This window comes from Sciurus vulgaris (assembly GCF_902686455.1).
Source record: "Sciurus vulgaris genome assembly, chromosome: 3".
In the NCBI taxonomy this organism is placed as follows: Eukaryota; Metazoa; Chordata; class Mammalia; order Rodentia; family Sciuridae; genus Sciurus; species Sciurus vulgaris.
Genome location: NC_136463.1, coordinates 88,083,766 through 88,104,288, shown reverse-complemented (window position 1 = coordinate 88,104,288; position 20,523 = coordinate 88,083,766). Strand labels below are relative to the sequence as shown.

The 20,523-nt window shown below is 37.6% G+C and overlaps 1 protein-coding gene across 12 annotated transcripts in view; it reads left to right on the top strand.

The window, feature by feature from the left end:
• NCKAP5 (NCK associated protein 5) overlaps positions 1-20,523 on the top strand; it is a 1,127,143-nt gene that overhangs the window by 963,999 nt on the left and 142,621 nt on the right. For all 12 annotated transcript variants that reach the window (XM_079135590.1, XM_079135586.1, XM_079135591.1 and 9 more), the window contains 2 exons: positions 571-748; positions 7,920-7,998. In XM_079135590.1, coding sequence (XP_078991716.1) covers positions 571-748; positions 7,920-7,998 — 257 coding nt within the window. The remainder of the gene's footprint in view (positions 1-570; positions 749-7,919; positions 7,999-20,523) is intronic.

The window sequence follows — 20,523 nt, the reverse complement described above, 5'->3', positions numbered from 1 at the left end:
ATACATTAGCCGGAATTTAAACAATGAAATAAAAGTTAGCAATAAAATGATAATTTAGTTCACGATACTTTGTTAACCAAGCCAGTGGTCTTTGAAATTAAAGAATGGTGAGTTTTATCAAGGTTGATAGAAATTCAACCTATACAAGAAACCATGAGTGTACCCACATGGCATGAAATGGAAGAAAATTACACATACGTTTTAAAGTATGCAGATTTCAGTGATTGTACTGAGCAAACGTATACTTAGAAACTTTCCAAAAATAATTACTTTTTCTGCTGACCTTAAGCCTTAAGTGTATTTATCAATCACTCTTCAGTGGTTTTTATTATGCCCCTCCCCACAAGCATCATAAAAATAAAAAATAAATTATTATAGCATCAAATCTACATTGACACACTACTGGCATATTTTAAGATTTGATTGAGGCTAGTGAGTAACACTTACCACTCAAAGGTTTAAAGACAAAGAGCTTCATGGAGGTTACTTTAGACATTAAAGGATTGAGGAAAGGAGAGTGATTGAAGAGGAGCAATGTAATTTATCAGAGGAATCACTTTCTACCTGCAGAGTTGATAAGAACGGAGCTCAACAGACAGAGAGTGGATCAAATAATGTTTCCTGCAGGAACATGTTAAAGGGCAGTTCCCAGGGCTCCTGTCTCATCAGCAGCTCTATCAGCACTCAAGGAAGCCACAAAAAAAATGTCAAAACCAAAGCTGATATGGTAACACCCAGAGAATCCCTGGTAAGTACGCCACCATGCTTGCTGTAAGGTGCTTCATTCTGAGATGTTCTGGCTCGATTCTTTCCACTCCTTGCTAATAATACATGAGTTAGAGATTACAAGGGACAGAGAAAGTGAAAAAGATTTTTAAAAAATAGAAAAATCCTGGTAATCACTGTGGCAGAAAGATAGCAACTGGACCATGACTGAGAATAGCTCCCTCTAAGAATGCTGTTTTTCTCACCCCTACTTTCAGAACAACAGTATGATAGAAGTGTAGTGTTGCCAAATGGTGCCACCGGCATCATCTTCAAATTATACCTTGTGCTGAAAATTAGTTCTGATTACTTCCAACACCAGCGCAAAAAAGGAATGATTATAGTTTTAAAAATAAAAGCATTGAACAATTTAAGAGAGCAGTACCTACTTGAATGGTTTGATTTAAACAATGTTCATTTTTTTGTGAAAATTGTCTGTACTGGTTTATTCTACCTGGACAGAAAGCATTAAGACTAATAATTATATTTTTGGAACTTAGAGCCTTTTCATTTAGTCTTCCACTGATGAGGTCCAAAACTTAGGTAGTACACTTACTTTAAAATATAAATAAAAGGGCACTTCCATATTTCCCTAGGATGTCATATTTTTGTTGTAAAGTTACCTTAAATTGAATTTATTCACTTTACATTCTTCATATGCTAGTTTAATTGACTTGATGTGTTCGTTTTCCATTTAATAAGTTTTAAAGCACTTAAACCAAAAAAAAAAAAAAATCTCTTTACAGAATTACCTTATCTATATCTTTTCATACTCTAATAAAAAGATTATAAAATGCCTGCTACCATTTTCTGAAGGAAAACTTGAAATATGAAGTGATTATGCACTTTTTCTGGTAGGGTTCTAGAGTAGCAATATTCTAAAAGTAAACATGGCTGGCATTATTAGTTATTCATTCTTACTTAGAAGTATTTATTAATGTTTAGCATTCCTTAGAGTTTCACAGACACAGTTAAGTTGGAGACCAATGAACATTTAAAATTTTGTACTCAGATACATTTTGAATTCAAAGGACCGTAGGGTCTTTCAGACTGAAATCATGTGTGGACTATGTTTGTTGTGAAAGTTGTTTCTTTTTCCCTTCTTTTCTGCTCCTGGCTCCTGTAGTATCATTCCTTCTTTGAAAACGGAAAGATGTCCCCTGCATTATAAAACCACAAATTATAAGCATATCTAAGGCTGCCCTTGTACTGTCACTGAAAGGAAAGAGAGAATGAACGTGTGGAAATGTGCAATATGCCAGAAATTCAATCCAGCTGATGGAAAACTCTGATAGCCCAGCAGAGCCCCTTATCAGAGGCACTCCATTTAACTATGCCCCGTTTAATATGGCTCTGACAGCTTAGGGTATATCTTCACTGTACAGAAGTACCAAAAAAACAAAAAGACCCTGTGTTTGGCTTTTACAATCCCATTTTTACTTTCTTATTACTTCCTAATGCTACAGTAATTTGCCAAGCTTTTCCGTTGGTCTGCAGTCTTTCACCAAGTAGTAAAAAGGGTCCTTTGGTCTTTCCAGAATATCTGCAAGAAGCACTCTTATTATTTTCTGTGAAGTACAGATTCCCTAACCACCCTGAATATACATACTCAATAGGGATGTGGTAATTTTTCTAGTTAGCTGCAAGAGGCAATTAGTCATGCTGAGAAGCTTTTCCATGTAGAAGAACATTATCGACCTGGATAGATGACCAGCTAGTCCATTTTTTAAAATGTAAAATGCAGTGTGTTTTTGATCTCCATAATCATCTGTGTGGATTGGACTAAAATTACTAATTTCAGAAATGACATTGCTAGTGTCTCCTTTGGGACTAGTACAAGAATTGCAATGAAAACCCATTTATTATATGTTATCAGTGTATATAGAAAGATGATTAGATTCAAATTTCTGATACCTTAACACATTGATATGTATATCCATGAACCTCAGAGTTTAAAGGAATTTTCCCCCTCTAGGGCTCAAGGTAAATTTGCTTTCTTGCTTATTTTACAGTGTGTTGCAAATACTTTTTCTTATAGTAGTTCTTTTGGATATATAGCTGTAAATAATGCATTGCATATTATACTTTTTTCCTGAACAAAACCACCATTCCAAAGCCTTATAACATAATGTATTCCTTGTCCTTTCTTGCCCTTTTAAGACTGTGATCTTTAATCATGAGAGTCCTAAGACATTTGATTATTTTAATGTATAGTTATAATAGATTATTCTCATATATATGTGTTCATGTATGTATGTGTGTGTATACATACATATATGTGTGTATATACATATATAAAATCTCTTCCTACAGCAAACCACTTAGTTCAGTAGTAACTGCATATCCCTCTTTAGTATTATTAAGATACATTCTAAAACATGTGCCAAAGTCCCAGTAATGCTTTGCTGAATTAAATCTTTTACTCTTTTCAGAACCTTAATTAGAGGCTTATATCCCCATTTCTGCCATCATTTATAGACCACTTTGCTCTAATTTTGCATAAGTTAAAGCAGGGACCATGTTACTTTGAACTTAAAATGATTTTATATCATTTAAATAAAAGAGGAGGGAAGACATCTCCTAGAAAGACTGCCTCAGCATTAAGTCAGTGAATCAGACAGAGATGCACTCTGCTTGCTGGGAGTTCCTTTTTCCTGTGCATTGAGATAATTTTCTAAAATGAGAAGTCTCAAAGGAAGACAGTTCCAGGTTCCTATTTAATACCACTGGACAAAAATAAAAATTGTTAACAAAGTTAATGAGATCATATACCTTCATCATGCACAGGAGGGAGATGGTCATTTAATAAGTATTTAATTTAAATTATGGGTATGCTTTACCCAAGTGTCACATAGCCTGAAAAAAGTCATATCTGCTAATAAAAAAATCATCTAATACCAGCCATTAAAATGGGACCCTCATGATGAAATAGCAGCAAATAGTACAATAATTACACAAATTGTTATCATCTTAAGTTCTGCAAAAATGTCCTAATTTCAACATTCATAATTGAATGATTATCTTCTAACTGCTGTTTTGATGCTAATAGGAAGCATGGCTATGTTGCCCTCCTCTTTATAAAGTTTTCTAAATAACGAACTTTTCCAAAGGTTATGCCTTTTCATTTTCCCTCCCAGGATCACTCCCTGTCTGCCATAGATTCATTATGAGCTTTTCTTCTTATTTGAACTTTAATATAACAAAAAAAAAAAAAACTTTTTCCTGGAAAGCCATTAGAGTTAGGGTGATCCAGAGAAGAAATATGTGTAGGATTCCAAATGAAGAATGTCCCCAAATATGGGGCTTAATTGTAAAATCATGTATATGTGTGAATCAGTGGTGAATATCCTCTTCCCCTCTCCTCTGTGTCTTCTGTGTGCTCATTTCTTCCTGTCCTTCCTAGTGGTAGGAGTTGGTAGAATATGATGGATGCAGTGAAATGTGACTGTCACTTGTAACAAGAAGGTGTTTGGAGCAGTTCTTGTCTGCAACAACAGAGCCCTTAAAATGGACAAGAGTTAGAGATGCATATTTAAAAGGAATCCAGAGTTCTGACAGCCCACTCAAACCCCAACAGCCCGTACGTGTTAGTTATGAGTCACCTGCTACTGCTTTTCAAATGGAGAGTACCAGACTTATCTGTCCTGGGACAGCAATGACAGAGAAATTTCTGATCTTCTACCCACCAGTCTTGTCCCAGCCAAACACTTGCTAGGTTTTTGGTTTAGTGGCCATTGCCATTCTTCCTAGGGCTCTACCAGGAGAGATTGTTTTGGTCTTGCCTATCTTTGGCAAACTTTTAATCTTGACCTGACAGCCCCTTACTCTGGTAGTTTCCCATAACCCAGCAGCTATGTGATCAGGAATGAAAATTAAATTTGTTCCTATGAGAAAACAAATTAGCAAGGGGAATCTGCTGCCAAAATAAACTATGCCCTTCATTTGCATAGGCAAATGGATTTAAAAAATTATTCATTACTTAACACTGAAATCTGTTTGTGGATAATAGACCTGTGGAGTATGCCATTATAGGGCACTCCCCTATTTCCATTCCTGTGCTAGTGTTTCATCTGTCCCTTTCAAATTTAAAAACTTCCCCTATGGGTCATCTGTCCATCCTGAATCAACCAGTCCAGGATAGTTGGAATTACTGGGGACCTTGTCCACAGGGCCAGTTCCTTAGATAAATCTGTAAAAGCCACATTTAGAATTTGCTCTTAAGTGCATAAATTCCTAGAAAGGTTCTGATAGAAAGACAAAAGGTAGGACTTTGTGATAGCTTATGCTTCCTTTCTTAAACGATAATTGGAGAAAGTTGGTAGTGAAGTTCCACAGAAGGGTTAGGGAACTGTAGGGAAGGTAGGCAGAGCAGTTCTTCACACACTTCTGAAAATCTTTGCTACTCTTAAAATGAAACTTTATGATTAATGAATGTGGGGCGTTCTTCTGCCACATTCTGCATTGATGAGGGAAAGAGTTTCTGTCAAAGAATGGTGCCGGCTATCAATTAATCACCAAAAAACTTATCAAATAAACACAAGAATCAATAATCGTCTCAAATGGAAGGGGTTGTGATGGACTAGGTCATACCAAATTTGGCCTCCAGCAAGATGGAGGAAGCCACCTTCACCTTTATTTATGGTCCCACAAGGTAAAGGGTCCTAGACTGGAAAGGGCTTCTTCTGTGAGGAACAGGATGGGGTGGAGTTAGGGAAACCATTTGCTTAGAGAATTAGCATTTTCTCAGATGGTGAGCCAATTCTGTACAGGGCCACCTACCAGGCTGTCTGAAACAGTCTCTCATGACTGCCAGTTCCTGGGAGTCAGACCTCTGTAGCCCATGGCTCAACCAAGCCTATTCTGCTAAACATGAATGGCTTCCCACAAATGAATACTTGGAATATTGCCTCCATATTTAACCACCCTATCCTAAGAAAGAAATGAAAGTCTTGGAGACAGTCTGAAAAGGGTGAATATACAGGGCACTTTGAAAAATGAAATTAGAGCAAAAAATACGGTTCTGGAGTATCATTCTAAAACTAAAACCCTGTGTGACTGAACAGATCTCTAGCCCTCTCTGAGCTTGTTATCCTTTTATAAGATGAGAAACTTTTTCTAATTTCTTGATTCTTTAGTTTGGAATTTCACAGGCTGACAGAGATGATGGTTCACCCATATTCTAACAGTTCAGGAGGGTACCTTTGTAAGTTAAAAATGGGTAACTTTAGAATAACCCAAAGAAATACCATTTTACATTAACAGATGGGGAGTGAATATGTAACAGATTGCCATAAAGACTAGAATGAACTGAAGATATAGATTTCCTTGATGTGCCTATCTATAAATGAGGATAGAAGGCTCTCAATAGATTCTTAATAGAAAGTTAAGGTGGTTGGGGGAGATCCTATTCGTACTGGATTTTTGAGTACCCTTTCCACAAACAGATCCCTGAGCAAAGTGAGCTTGGAAAGCACATCAGCACCTTGCTCCTGCTCACAGGGCTGTTCCTCTCTGTCTTCCTTAAAAGCTCACTCTTAGAAGCAGCTGCTTGAAGCCTTCACTCCCTTCATTCTTTCTTCTCTAATATTCTTCCTGTGGAGGTGCCCACAGAGCATGTAAAGAAGCACAGTCTTGGATGCTGAACCTGCCACAATGGCAGTAACATCTACCTCCTCTCCGCCTTTGTCACCTTCCAGCTATCAGCATGGTACAGATTACACACCAATTGCATTCTTCTATTGGAACTGCAGTCATAAAATGTAAATAATTGGTCTTATCCCATTAAGTGTGAAAAATAGGAGATAAAAAGTAGAAAGCTAAATCTAGTTCAAGGTCAGTATGCAACCATATGGCTTTCTATATTGCAAGTGTAAAATAATGGTTTCTTCGTATTCCACTTGGGCCCCTGAGCAAATCCACTGACAGCCTCTAATGTATATGCCTGAGCAGGACCCCCATTGCATTGCACAACTCATATCATCACCATTATTATTATTGGCTGCTCAGATGACTGGCTAGAATGTATTTTAAAAGAGCTATGGAGGGTCAGTGCAACAAGGACCTCAGCTGTCTTCATATTGAGGTCAAATCTACACAGGCAGGGTCAAATGGAAATTTGAGAATAGCAAAGTTTCCCCACATGAACATAAATCTGGAACTCGCCTTGCCGTGTTTGAATCTCAGCTTTACCACTTGGACCATCACTCACCCTCTCATGATTTCAGGGCAGGTGCAGACAGTAGTACCTGCCTCTGGTGTTACTGGGAAGACAATGAGATCTGTGTGTAAAAACTATATGTGGCTCCTGCCACCACTGTATGCAGGTGTCTCCATCTTGGCTGGCATTCACAATACCCTGGTTTCTGAGATGGGAATTGGAGGACTTGGGTTTTCATGCCAGTGTTGCCACACACTACATGTGTGCCAACTTCAAGGAAACTTCCTGGACCTCAGAATTCTCTGTAAGATACTGAGACTCCATGAATTTCTCTCCAGGATTCCATTTGAGGCTACGTGATCCAATGCCTGGGTGTTTGCGATGAGATATAAGGGGAATATTTTAATGTGAAAAGTCTATAAAAGTCTCACTACTCCAGTTCACAGCATATATCACTGTCACCTCATTTCATTATGGAAAGAATGAAAAATAAAATAATTTTATTAGAATGTTATATTCCAGGAAAGTGCCAGGAGATCTAAGTACATTTCTTTATTTTTATTAATATGACCTATAATATAAGTCTCCCACTCTGGAGGAATTATATCTCCTTATATTTTAATTTTCCCTAACAGCCCTGTATGACTGACCCTATCTTAAAAACCAAAACTGTTATCTCTAAAATCTGTGCAGAATCAGGTTCCCTGTACATCCTTTCTTTCTAAGCTAGGGTTTTATTTCTGAAAATATATTCTTATAATTAAAACTAGTAATGAAACCAGATGATTAAGTGAGGGAAAGTGGAATGAAGAAAAAATAGATATAAGTATATATGTATGTATATTTGTGTATATGTGTGTATGTGTGTGTATGCACATTCATATGCTTACACATGTACATAAATGCACCCCACATAGAATATATCATTTTTCTGAGGATTGCAAAGGTCTATTTAATACAATGAATAAAAACTTTCAGTATTTTCTTGTTGCTGCAGATAAAAGAGACAAACGAAAACTTGCAAGAGGATGAAGAAGATACAATTGTAGATTCTACATTCCAGAGCCACATCATAGGTAAAAATTCATGTCTTCCTTCACCTTTAACTGTGAGACATTTTCCACCTGGGACTTTCTTTCAGATGTGAGGCATTCCTCCATCAGGACAGAGTGGGGTCACCTTTACCTCTTAGACATTGGATGTTACCACCAAACAAGTGGGTCAAAGCACACCTATGGAGAAAATAGGTCCTCCTTGAAAAGGAATGCAATTTAAACTGATGAGAGGGGAGTACTTGTCAGTATAAAACAAAAGTGACACTGGCTGTAATTAATTTCTTTCTGAGGAGAAACAACTCTAAATGGATCCAGTGTCTGTAAGTTGCTCAAGAAGTGACTAAATGCAAGTATCTATTACTTAGAAATGTAAGGCAGTGGCTTTCTTAAATTGAACATTTTTTAAAAATGTAATGTTTTGCACATAGAACCAAATAGAAAAGTAAATGCAGGTTGCAAAACCTTCAACTCATTTTCTTTGTCATTTCTGGCTAGAACCCTGAATACGGATAGACCTGTCTCTTTGTTAAGTTCAACATGTCAGCTATTTCTTAAAATTGTGCATAACACCAGATAGAAAGGAACTAGAGTTCCCAACACAAAAGGACTGACCTATTTTCCGCTGGGAGGAAACTATGATGGAAGAGTTATTGCTTACTGTGATCCTTGTCAGGAGATTGAAGAAGTGATAATCTAACAGCTCCAGGCCACCTTGGATCCTTGTAGAATTAGTGGTTCCTCAAACTCTGTGAATGGCTGTGAATGTGAGCATGCTGACTATTTAGCTTTACACAGACACCAAGGGACGATGAGATTATTGCTCCAAATCATATCTGAGTACAGCAGGGAGCATTGAATTCCATGTTCCAGGACAAGACACCCATACAGATAGCTGGTTCCTGGTGTGTGCATTGCTCTTGTCCTTTCACTAGAGTGCTAACTGTCAGCTCTTGGTATCCCACAGCTCTTGGTGCTGTGGTGGTACACTGTGTGGCTCATTTTCCATCATACTCAGCAGTCTTCTGAAAACTATAATTTACAGTTTATCTCAGAGAGTTGTTGTACCCCTCAGCTTAATGAGACTGGCACACCATTATTATTCTTTTCATTTGTGATTGGGAATACAAAAGTCTTAACAAACAGCTGAATGAATGTAGCGTGAATAAGATTCGTTTTCCAAAAAGGCATCATTTATTATAGTTGTCAATGTGAAATGCTTAAATTGGTATCAGTTCTGCGTAGTTAGCTAATATGTAAGTTAAATATTGTTTAATATTGCTCAACAGCCTTCAAACATGATGCTATGTAAAGCCCTGTTGAATCATTATTTTTCCATAATGAGATATTGTTGGGCTTATAAAATAGCATATATAAGTTACAGAATGAATTTTTTATTCAAGAGAACTATAGTAGGCTAAAATTTTTAGAAGACTAGGAGTTCTTTAGATCTGCAGTTAGGCATGATAGCCATTAGCCATGTGACTATTTTAGCTTCAATTAATTAAAGCAAGATAAAATTAAAAATTTGCTAAAAAAAAACAAAAGAATTAAATAAAAAGTAAATATAAAAATTCAATTTCTCAATCATACTAGCCACACTCTGAGTGTTCATTGGCCACATATTCTGTATTTGTATATGGACTTTTCCTTCATCATTCTTATACTGAACAGTGCTGTTCCAGATTACTCTAATGGAAGCAAACTTGGACCATGTCTGTGATAGTGAATTGACATGGTCTTCAGATCATTTTAGACTTATCTTTTCAAATCATAGAAGCTATATAAGATGCAATGACCACAAGTAAACCAAGAAACAAACCCAACAAAACATTACTTAAATAATAAAATGATTTAATTATGCTTATATAATTACAAGTCTCAAGAAGAGAGGTGTATAACAGCTCAGCAATGTTATCAAAATCCTGGCCCATTTTATCTGTCTACTCAACCATCATTCCATGTTGGCTTTTGTCCTCATGCTTATTGCTTCTGGTTGCAGTTCAATTCCCTCCACTCCTGGCATCCCATCCACATTTGAGACACAAAACTTAAAGAAGAGTGAACCCTCCCCAGAATCCCCCCAATAGGTTCTATCTTATATGTCACTGGTAAGATATGGATCATTCCAACTAATACTTACTCCAGATGATGTTGAAAAAGTAAGTATGGCACTCCAGCATTTTTTGCATGACGTAGCAAGGAGAGGGGCAAGACTGTCTCTGGTGCTAGATCACCAATAGGATCACCACAGACCTCTTATAAAGCTCCTCCATTTTAAGACTGAATAAGACTCACTGAAGTCAAGTAGTTGTCTTCATTCTCCAAGATTAGCTGAAAATATATATTTTGAACCCTGACAACCCAATGTTTTTCCTTTTGTTCAAAGTGTTTACACACATTGTTATAATATTTTATAACCATGATATAATATTTTCAGTGATAGCACCTGAGCAAATTGAAGTATATTCTTCTTTCAATTAAATATCAACCAATGTCTTGACTGAATAATAGTCAAAAAAGTTGTGAATCTGAATATTTACATTTTTATGGTTAGGGGTGATGTTGTTAGTTTAATGAAAATGTTGTGGGATTATAAGACAAGATATTAAATAAACAAGTTCTATGTTAAAATTCAGGTTTATGAAGTAAGAAAAATAGTGCCACTACATTTTTTTCCTTTAAAATTGTCCTAATAAGTGTCAGACTTCCATGTTAATAAGCAACTAGCAAATGACTGCTCTAGCCTAATAGAAGTATTAACAGAAATGATCACAACCACCATATTTCTGAATTTTTTTACTGCTACTTAACTATAATAGTTTCACTCTGTATATTATACTATTTATTTATTAGGATGAAATGATAAATAGTAATTTAAATTCCATTGTCTTCTATTGAAAACTTCAGCTGGTTTTAAGCATCCAAAATAATTCTGTAAGTGGAAACAGGGATTTGGAAATTCTTATAAACAGGATAAAATGTAATTTAAGGATTTTAAGGAAGGTACCAAGCAGAATACAATGGTATCTACAAAATGAGGATGCATGGGAGACTTATGAAATGAAGGATACATGTTATTTCCCAAAACTTAAAAGAGTTACAAAGAGCAATGTACCCAGTCGTCCAGTAAGTGCTCCAGTGCTCCGTGGTTGAATGAGACCTCTGTATCCCTCTCATTGATGGAGGGAACTGCTCTTCTGCAGGAGCCAAAGGGAAGGTTCCTGCCACCAGAGTGTAGCATGGCAAAGGACATGGTCCAGCTCAAATGATCCCGCTTTCCTTGGATAGCTTGGTGAACTTGCCTTGGAGTTCTCTCTTCCACGATGGGAACTGATGATACTGCCTCCAAGAAACCCTGCCCCTCCAATCTGTTATCCACCTTCCATCCTCCCCAGTTGGCCTCTTCTGCTGGCAGCTAATATATCATGCAGGAGGGTAACAGGTGCTTGATAAGTACCTTTGAGTGACCTAACACCATAGGCCAGTTCATTTCCATATTCCTAGAGTCTTTCCTTGCCTTATTCCTTGTTCTTTCCTAGACTTTAGCTAGCTAATATGGTAAACTAACTCATGTTGCTATAGTAACAGATTAAGCTGATACCTTTTCAGGTCACGTATTTGCATTGTAGCAAGGACTCAGGTAAAGTTTTACCTCTAGTTAAGAGGAATTCTTGAAGCTGTAAGTTTCAGGCACTCAAAGTGCTTGTTTGAGCACATTATGGGGTGAGGAAAAAAGGGCAGGATCAAGATTACCTCAGATAATGAACAGCACAAGCAACAGTGCCAGATGAAAGCGAGTGATTTTTTTTTTTTTTTTTAAATAATCCTAGTTCTGCCTTAAGGCTAGAAATGAGACAAAGCTATGTTGAACCAAATAGAGATTTGAGACTCTATGGACAAAGGCTTTCACCTAACACATAGACCTTTATCCTGTCAACTTTTATCATCCATCCATAAATCATCTAATCTTCAGTAGTATTGTGCCTGGTTCACAGTTAGGTAGAGGCAGAAGGCATAAAAGAGTCACAGGGTGTAGAGCTGTTATTGTTGAAGAATCTCTATGCCAGATTCAAATGAAGGTCAGAACATGCAGCAGCTTCTTCCCCCAGCAGAACAAAAAAGGCCAGGCCTAATGGCAGAGGATTTACAATTTGGGTTGATTTTTTGGTCAGGGGAGAAAGGGAAGAGTTCCCAGACTCTTGAGTCACGTGTTTCACTTATATAGAAAAAGAAGCATCACCTGGGTGCTTACCTCATTTGAACCCACTTCATTGTTTCGGAGCCCTGATAGAATCTGCTCAATAGTGCTTATTCATAGTGCATTGTATCGTTTGAATTTTCCAAACCACATTTGGTTTTAAACCTAAGACTGAATTATCCTGACCATTAGTACCAATAGTATTAGATTCAGTCAGGAGTTGAGAAGCTCCAGTGGTTTAAATAAGAATAGAAATGTCTTACTGTTATGCATGAAACTCCAGAGGGAGGTGGTCTACGCTACTAGAAGGGTGCCAGACTCCTCCATTCTTGTCCTAAGGGATAGGATTTCGTCCACAAAGGAGAGAGAAATGGCCTTTAAGTCAAGGAAAATAGCGTGAAAATTTCAACAGCAAACTCCAAAGGGGGAGCTGTTCCTCAGATGGTTTCCATTCCTCATGTGATTTCTATCTCCAGTGTCCCTTCAGGCTCTAAAATGGCCATCCTTGTGTTAAATGTCCAACCAGCAAGAAGGAAGAAGGAATGGTGAAGGACACAGTTCATCTGTTTAAGAATTCTTCCCATCAGTTGTACATCTTTTCTGCTAACATCTCAGTGACTTCAAGTTGGTTCCATAAGGATGGGAAACATTGTTCCAGGCAGATAGCTATATGTCCAGCAAAAAATAAAGGTTCTCTTAACTCTGAACAAAGGAGAATATGGAAATTAGAGAACATCTCTCTTCTCAGTCTGTTGCCCATCCCCCTAATATTATCTTTTCCAACCTCAGCTGACCTGTGCTAAAAGAACACAAAGTATCACTGTCATTTAAGAAAGTCATAGGAAAATTGAAGAGTTATTGGGAAAGATGCAGTTAATGCTTTGTTGCTATTTTGCATAATCTGTACTTGCATTGCTCTCTGTTTGGACAGTTAACCTTGAGTAACTTTTGAAGAAAATGTATTGAACTTGGATTAATTTGCTACCACCACTGTATTTATGAAAAAATATTTAATCAGTCACCAACAAAGTACCCAGAGGTTCAAATAAATCTCTTGTGGAATACAGAGCATCTAGAATTTTCCTTTTTCTTAAAAGAAAGCTATTAGGACAGAGGAGCAGCTAGTACTGTAGCTGCCAATCAGTTAAAGTCTTTGTGATTATGTGTCTTATTTCAAGAATATTACTAATATTCCCCAATGAGAAAATTTGAAGAAAATTTAGAAATTTAATGTAGAGGAATGACATTTATATTTTAAATAAAATTAAATAATATCCTAGAAAGTTGTCCAGACTTTCAAAACTTTCTGAGAGGAAGGATAAGTAAATGTCACATTTTTTAATCGTGCGCTGACTTAGACTTAATTGTGGAAAGAGTGAGCTATTGATGATCTATGCAAAATGTGGGTGGGAAATGCAAATGTGCTCAGTTACTGCTTGGATGGTGCAGGTCCTTTCTACAACTAAAGACTAGCAGCACATTGAAAATGACTTAGATAATAATGCTTATGGATAGAGAACTGGATGGTAGGGTTTTACGTGATTCTAATTACACGTTAATATTTACCAGGCTGATTTTACTTCTGTATTTCTGTACTTACAAAATGACATTTAAGGGGCACTGTAGAGTAGTAGCTTAGACCAGGATGCTTTCACTGTGGCTGCACTGAATTAACCCATTTATAACTGAGTCCAGGTGACAAATTCCAGAGGGGGAGCTTTACATCTGTCAAAGGCAGACTGAACTGTAGACTCATGTTAGCTTCATGTTCAGTCTATATGACCCACAAAAACCAAACCATGTGGTTCCTATTGACCAAGGACAAAGAAATAATGTATGAATGTTCATCCATTGAGTATCAGCTATGTAATGAGCCCTGTGCCCCTCCTTCTTTCTCATTCCCTTGTGGTTTGTTTTCTGGGTTGACCATCTGTCCACTTGCTCCTATGTGTACATTCCTCTCACTATAAGCTTTGTTGGAGATCCATGTGTTTGTAAGCATGTTGAATCCCAGGTTTTTACTCCCACTGCTTTTTTTCCAGTGGACAGAGAATTGTCATCTTGGAATATTGAGAGTATAAAATATTTACTTGTATCGATTGCAGTAGGAAGCTAAATTCTATTTCATTCAACAAGATGATATTGCATGTTTTCTGCAAGTCATGCCCTGTGTCAGATGCTGGGAATACTAAGATAAATAAGACATAATATCTTCCCTCTACAACTCCAGTCCATAGGGAGACATAAACACAAACATAATTTGAATAAAATGTGATCACTAATAAGATTGAGGTGTGCTCTGCATATATATGAAGCAACAGGGTACAGCCCAGCTTTGGTGGAGTTGGGAGCATTGACTTTTATCTGTTGGTGAGAAAGATGTCCTAAAAGAAAGAGATGTTCTTCAAATCAAGGAAGACAGTGTGAGCAAAGGTCTGGAGATGGGGTCCTAGCATCCTGTGGGGAAGGGCAATGAGCAAGAGACCAGCTTAGGTAGAGTAGACGGCAGATTTTGAGGATGAGGTAAAGACAGAGTTGGGTTCATAGGATGGAGCCAGGTGGTGGAGACCTTGAATGCCAAACCCAGATTTTTGAACTTTACAGAGATACATGGACTATGGAGAGTTTTAAATGATGACCATGATTACAGGTAGCTAGCCTATCACCATGATACCCACACTTAGACTTTTAAAGTAAAAACACATCTTCACTCTCAGTCACTTAGCTTTGGGCCAACCAAATTTTGTAGGTACCTTCATCCTCATGAAATGCCATTTCCTCATCAGTGCTGTGCTTTGATACATAGAGTCATTTATTTGTGTAAAAGGACAGGCAGCTGGTAATATTTAAGAGTTTCCAAAGGGCTCCCTGCTCCAAACACGCTCCCCCCACCAGTCTACCATGACATGTCTGATAGTCACCAATTGGTAACTGAACTGAATAGAAGGTCCTCCAGTCACTCCTCATGATGCACATGGTGTCTGGAAAAACTCAATGACTGATAGCAGTGGTGAACTTCTTGGATGAACACCTATAATACCCTAAAGAATGAGCCATGGGGCAGGTACATTTTCCTGCCCAGGAACTCAAAAGTGCAAAAAGGAAGGATTTGACATTTAGGAAAGGTAAGGATGGCATGCTACAAATCAGGAAACTGAGCTGCCAGGGGCAGAGGCAGACCTACAGTCCTAGGGGGTGTCATGAATTATCCCAAGTGCCTGAAGGGGAAGGGCTCTCTGAAAAGGTAATGGATGGAACAAATTAAGTTTTTCCTTTTTTCCATATTTTCCCAAGGCTGATTTCTCTGAAGTACAAAGCTGAAGAAACCGAACTAGTTATATAGAGACCTTTTTTTTGGTACAGTTCCCTCAATATCCTATGAGATAATTAATCACTTAAGTATAACAATGTGTCTGTGACTTACGGCATAGTAAGAAATAGGTGAGGGTCAAAACAAGGTCAATGGCAGTGTGCCTCACACCAAACCCTGAAAGCTGCTCATGTGACAGAAAATTCTGGGAGAAGTAAGAAAATGTTGTATATTATACACTATTGATTCTCTATTAAGAGATTTCTGTATGCTGGGCACTGGTCTAAGTATTTCATGTCTGCCCCTTGTTTTATCCTCACACCAAACTTGCAAGCTAGATATGATGGTCACTATTGCAGATGGAGAAATGGATGAACTAAAAGGTCATGCATCTTGCTTAGCAGCATGACTGTTATGTAGTGTAGTCATCATTCAAACCCAGATTTGTCTGTTGAGCTGAAATAAAGTAAAACAAGAACTCTTAATGATGACCAAGTACTTTAGAGGATCCCTCTTCTAGTCACAGAGACCAGGGAGCCTTTTACTAGACTAGTTGTCCAGGGGTTGCAAACTCGAAGAAGTTCCTGGGTCAATGAGTGATCCAGGCAGGGCTCATAGTTCACATGGGTAAATCATAGGAATGATAGGGATTTTGAAGAATGGAAAATCATGACCCATCCTAGGGAAGTAACTCCAGATTTTGTCCTAGAAGATCACCAGCCCAGTGTAGGCAAATCTTTATGTTTTCACCAGAAGCCCAAAATCTAGATTTTTATGTGAAACAAGGTCTATTTTAAAATGTGGGCTCAGTTCTTTAAAAAAAAATTTAAATCTTCAGAAACTTCCTTTTATCTGTCAATAAGTCAAATTAGAATTTCAAAATCTTTTTATGGAATGCTATCCCTGAAAGTATAAATTACAATATAAAAATCTGCACATTTCCTCAAATGTATGATGGAGCTACAGGCAAGGAATTCATTAGAGGCTAGGAACAGCAAGAAAGCTTCAGTTCATAGGGGAAAGAGAGTGCTATCATCAGCATTTGTTTAGGGACTGTGTGCTAATCTCTAGTGAGCTGGAGCTAGCGTAACCAACTGTCCCAGTTTGCCTGGGATTTTGTTGGTTTTAGCATTGAAAAATCTTACATCCTGGGAAGCCCTCAAAACTGGACATACAAGAACAGGTGGTCACACTTTACGGAGCCTGGAATTAAGGAGCTAAACTGTTGACATAATGAAAACAGAAGGCCCAAGCAGAGTGAGATGTTAGATCAAAGATACCCCCTCCCTACCTGCAGTATAAAACTGGATTCCAAGGGGCAGTCACTACAAACCCACCCTGCAGAGGAAGACTTTGAAGATAAGAACCTGACTAAGCCTTAACTCACCCTTAGCTCTATCTGGGAAAAAAAGAAAAGGAAAACTTCTCCTCTGAAGACTCTAAATCATTAGCTCAATTCATGTGGCTCAGGAACCTAATTCACTTCCTTTGTGTCTCCTAAATCTCTCAGCTTGATATTTTAAAATAGTCCCAGTTATGCTCTCAATACTCCAGGGAAGAACCTGAGAGAGGGAATAGATGAAACAAAAATAGCAAAATATTAATATTTTTCAAGTCAGGTAATGGGCATCTGAGAATCTGTCACACTTTTGGAATATATTTGAAATTTATCATAATGAAAAGTTAAAACAAATGTAGACTAAGACTGATCATACCTCCTAGAGTCTGGCAGAATCCAACTCAATGCTCTCTTTAGGTACCCACTCTAAACTTTACATACAAATAATGTTCTGAGGACAATTAACTAATAAAAAAGTCACTACATATGAGAAGGGAAAATGGTTCATTAGTAACAGTCAGTAAAAAACAACAATCTGTAGAAAGAATCCTGCAAAGACTACAGAATTAGGAATTATCCAGTAGAGAATATAAAAATATTTAGTATATCAAAAGAAATAAAAATTGAAATGAAAGTTAAAGGAACAAACAAGCAGTCAGATTTGAAAAAAAAACACAATAGAACTTCAAAAAAAGTAGGAGTTGGTTAGATAGTATTTATCACAACTGAAGAGATAGTTGCCGATAGAGTTGAAAAGTCACACAAAATGCATCACAGACAAGCAATATGAGGAATAGGAAAGAAGTAGAGACACCTTAAGGACAAGATAATGCAACCCACATACATCTAATTGCAACTACAGAAGGAGAGGATAGAATGAACGGGGCAGAAATAACATTAAAATAGATGACAACTGAGAAGTTTGAAGAATTGAATAAAGGTACCAACCCTCAAATTGAGGAAGCCAAATTGTCCTCAGCAAGCTCAATTAAAAATTAATCTACACTTAGGCATATCTTAATAAAAATGTAGAACACCAGGAATAAATGAAAGATATTTAAACAAAAGTAAAACACAGATTGCCTAGTAAAGGATGACAGTTGGAATGGCAGTGAACTTTTGCATGGCAACAATGAATGCCAGAAAACAATGGAATTGGATGTTTGGTGTGCTGAGATACATTGAATGTCATTCTAGAAAGGAATACTCAGAAAAACTGTGCCTCAAAAGCAGACAGATATATTTTCCTAAGCTAAAACAACACAAAACTGAATTTTTCTATCAGTATATCCTTGCTAAAGTAACTTCTAATGAATGGACATTATGCAGGAGAAAAGTGATCCTAGAAAGATCTGATATGAAAAAAAAAAAAAAAACTAATAAGTAAGGTTGTAAGCATTTTATATATAACAATAAAGGTTATATGGATCTGTAAACACATATGCATATGTCTTTTACTAAAATATGTCAAAGTCCACCAGGATTCATAATGATGTACCCATTAAGCCTAGCATGTTTGAAAAAAAAATGCATTAGCTTGAGAGAGGAATATGATGCTAGAAAGATAGATCAGGTGAGGACTGTAGCAAATCATGGAAATGAAAATTGAGTTGTCTAATAACATGTAGCTGAGAAGAGAGCAGGGGAAACAATCTTGGGTACAGGTTGCTCTTGAACAAATCCTTAACCAAGCAATATGCTCAAGAAAAGGAGAATGGGCTATAGTGAAAGGAAAATTATCAGTTTACAGGTAAATCTGTTACAACACAGAGCTGACCTGGGTACTCTTTTTAATGAGTCATAGACATGCAGCCATAGCTTACTGCTTCTAAAGAGAAATCCTCATTTTTTTGAAATGGGTAGTGCCTGAGAAAATAACTTATCAATGTCAGTCTTAATTTCTTTCATCAGCCCATTGATAGAATGTGAGAAGAGTCATTTAGCCATCATCTTATCGCTAGTACAGTGTCGGCTTCACTCATTTTGCACACAATCAGATAAAAGATGTTTGCTTTATTTTTGCTTTCACATCCTGATATAGATAAAAGCTTTTCAGGAAGGGGGCAGAAGGAGCTGAGAGGTTACCAGGTTTTGAAACATTGTCACAGCCAAGTCAGGAGTACTGAATCAATTTCTATTGTTTCTTATGTAGCTAAAACCTATATTCTGGAGATGTCATTGTTTGATTATAAAAGCAGGAGGAATTTGAAGACAGACTGTGATAAACAGTCTCTGCCTGTAACTCGATTGTGTCAACTCCCAAACAGAAGGAAAATCCGCTTTAAGGTGACTTTCTGCCCATTTGAAACTCAGCCTTGTGTCCCACCTTGAGAGCCCATTTGGAAGGAATCAAATGCAAGAATTTATCTGGGATAGGCATCTGCCACCTGCTTCCAGGTGAAGTGCATTTCCAAAGACCCCTTTCCTCTTCCCTTATGCTTCCCTTATGTCAAAAGTATCTGTACACTACTCTGCTTTTAATAAGTATTTTTAAAAAACAATCACTTTCCTGCATAACATAATTTCTTTAAAGTAGTACTTCACATATTCTGGATTACAATTGAATCAGATTGCAAAGGAGAAAAGTGGTAAGGAGGAGGCAGTGCGATGTGGTGATGAATGTTGGCAGTAGGGAAGAGACTGAAATTTTGAATACTATACTTGGTGCAAAACTCCTCAGCTCTCCATGTCCAAATCTCTTCAGCCATAAGAGGAAAGAGAACTTTTCTGCCTGAACCTTCTGATAATCTTTGAGGTAACAAGGGTTCTACCTGAACTTCAGACTGTCCATAACCATCCAAGTTGGTTGAGTTCCCATGTCCCATGAGTCTGTAGGAAGACAGTGTTCAATAATAGGCTCTGAATACACAAGCTGCAAAGCTGAACCAACAGTCTGTGGGCAGAATTTAGACTTTGTGCATAGCAGCCGTGTTACCACCATGTGTTTGCCTAGAGCTGTGCATTTTGGAGAGTGCTTCCATGGATTCCTTTGATAAGCCAGGGTTTTGTAGTTATGTAGGCTGAGGCTCTAGTCCCCCCTTTGCCAGCTGCCAAATGCTGTGGCTCTGAGCAAATTTCTGAACCTATTTTAGCCTCCAACTCCTCATCTTCCAAATGGAGATAATAGTCATATTTGAAGTATTGTCAAGAGGAGTGTTAAGTGTACTTGTGTACATGAGCACTTGAAACTACTCAAGGTATGAGCAAAAACACAATTGTTGGTCTTCATTGCTGTAGTTATTAAGGACTGTCTAATGTATAGGTAGTTATGGGTATCACATCTCTGAATGATGAGGAAGATAAGGCATGGAGAAGAATCTTTGTCTTGTTCATAATTCATCCCAAGGTGGTGACAGGACTCAAATGGAAGACTAGACTGCCTATGAATAGAACTTAGTCTTGGAAGCTCCTGCCCATAAGCCTCAAACATAGAGGAAAAAGGCCCAGGATGGCCTTCTGTTCCCAGCAAATCCTCAAGTATCACATGCCCCACACTCTGCAAATGCATGGAACCTTCATCACAGATGACATGCAGCATCTTACCTGATCCTTTCTGCCTTCATCATCTTCCTCCCAAACTGTCTCATGCTCTGATGTTTTGCCCATTTGAAAAGTTCCAGTGTGCACAAAGGAACTAGTGGAAAACATTACGCGGCTCCACAGGTAGGGGTGAGTCACTTTCATTCTTCTGTGCTTAAA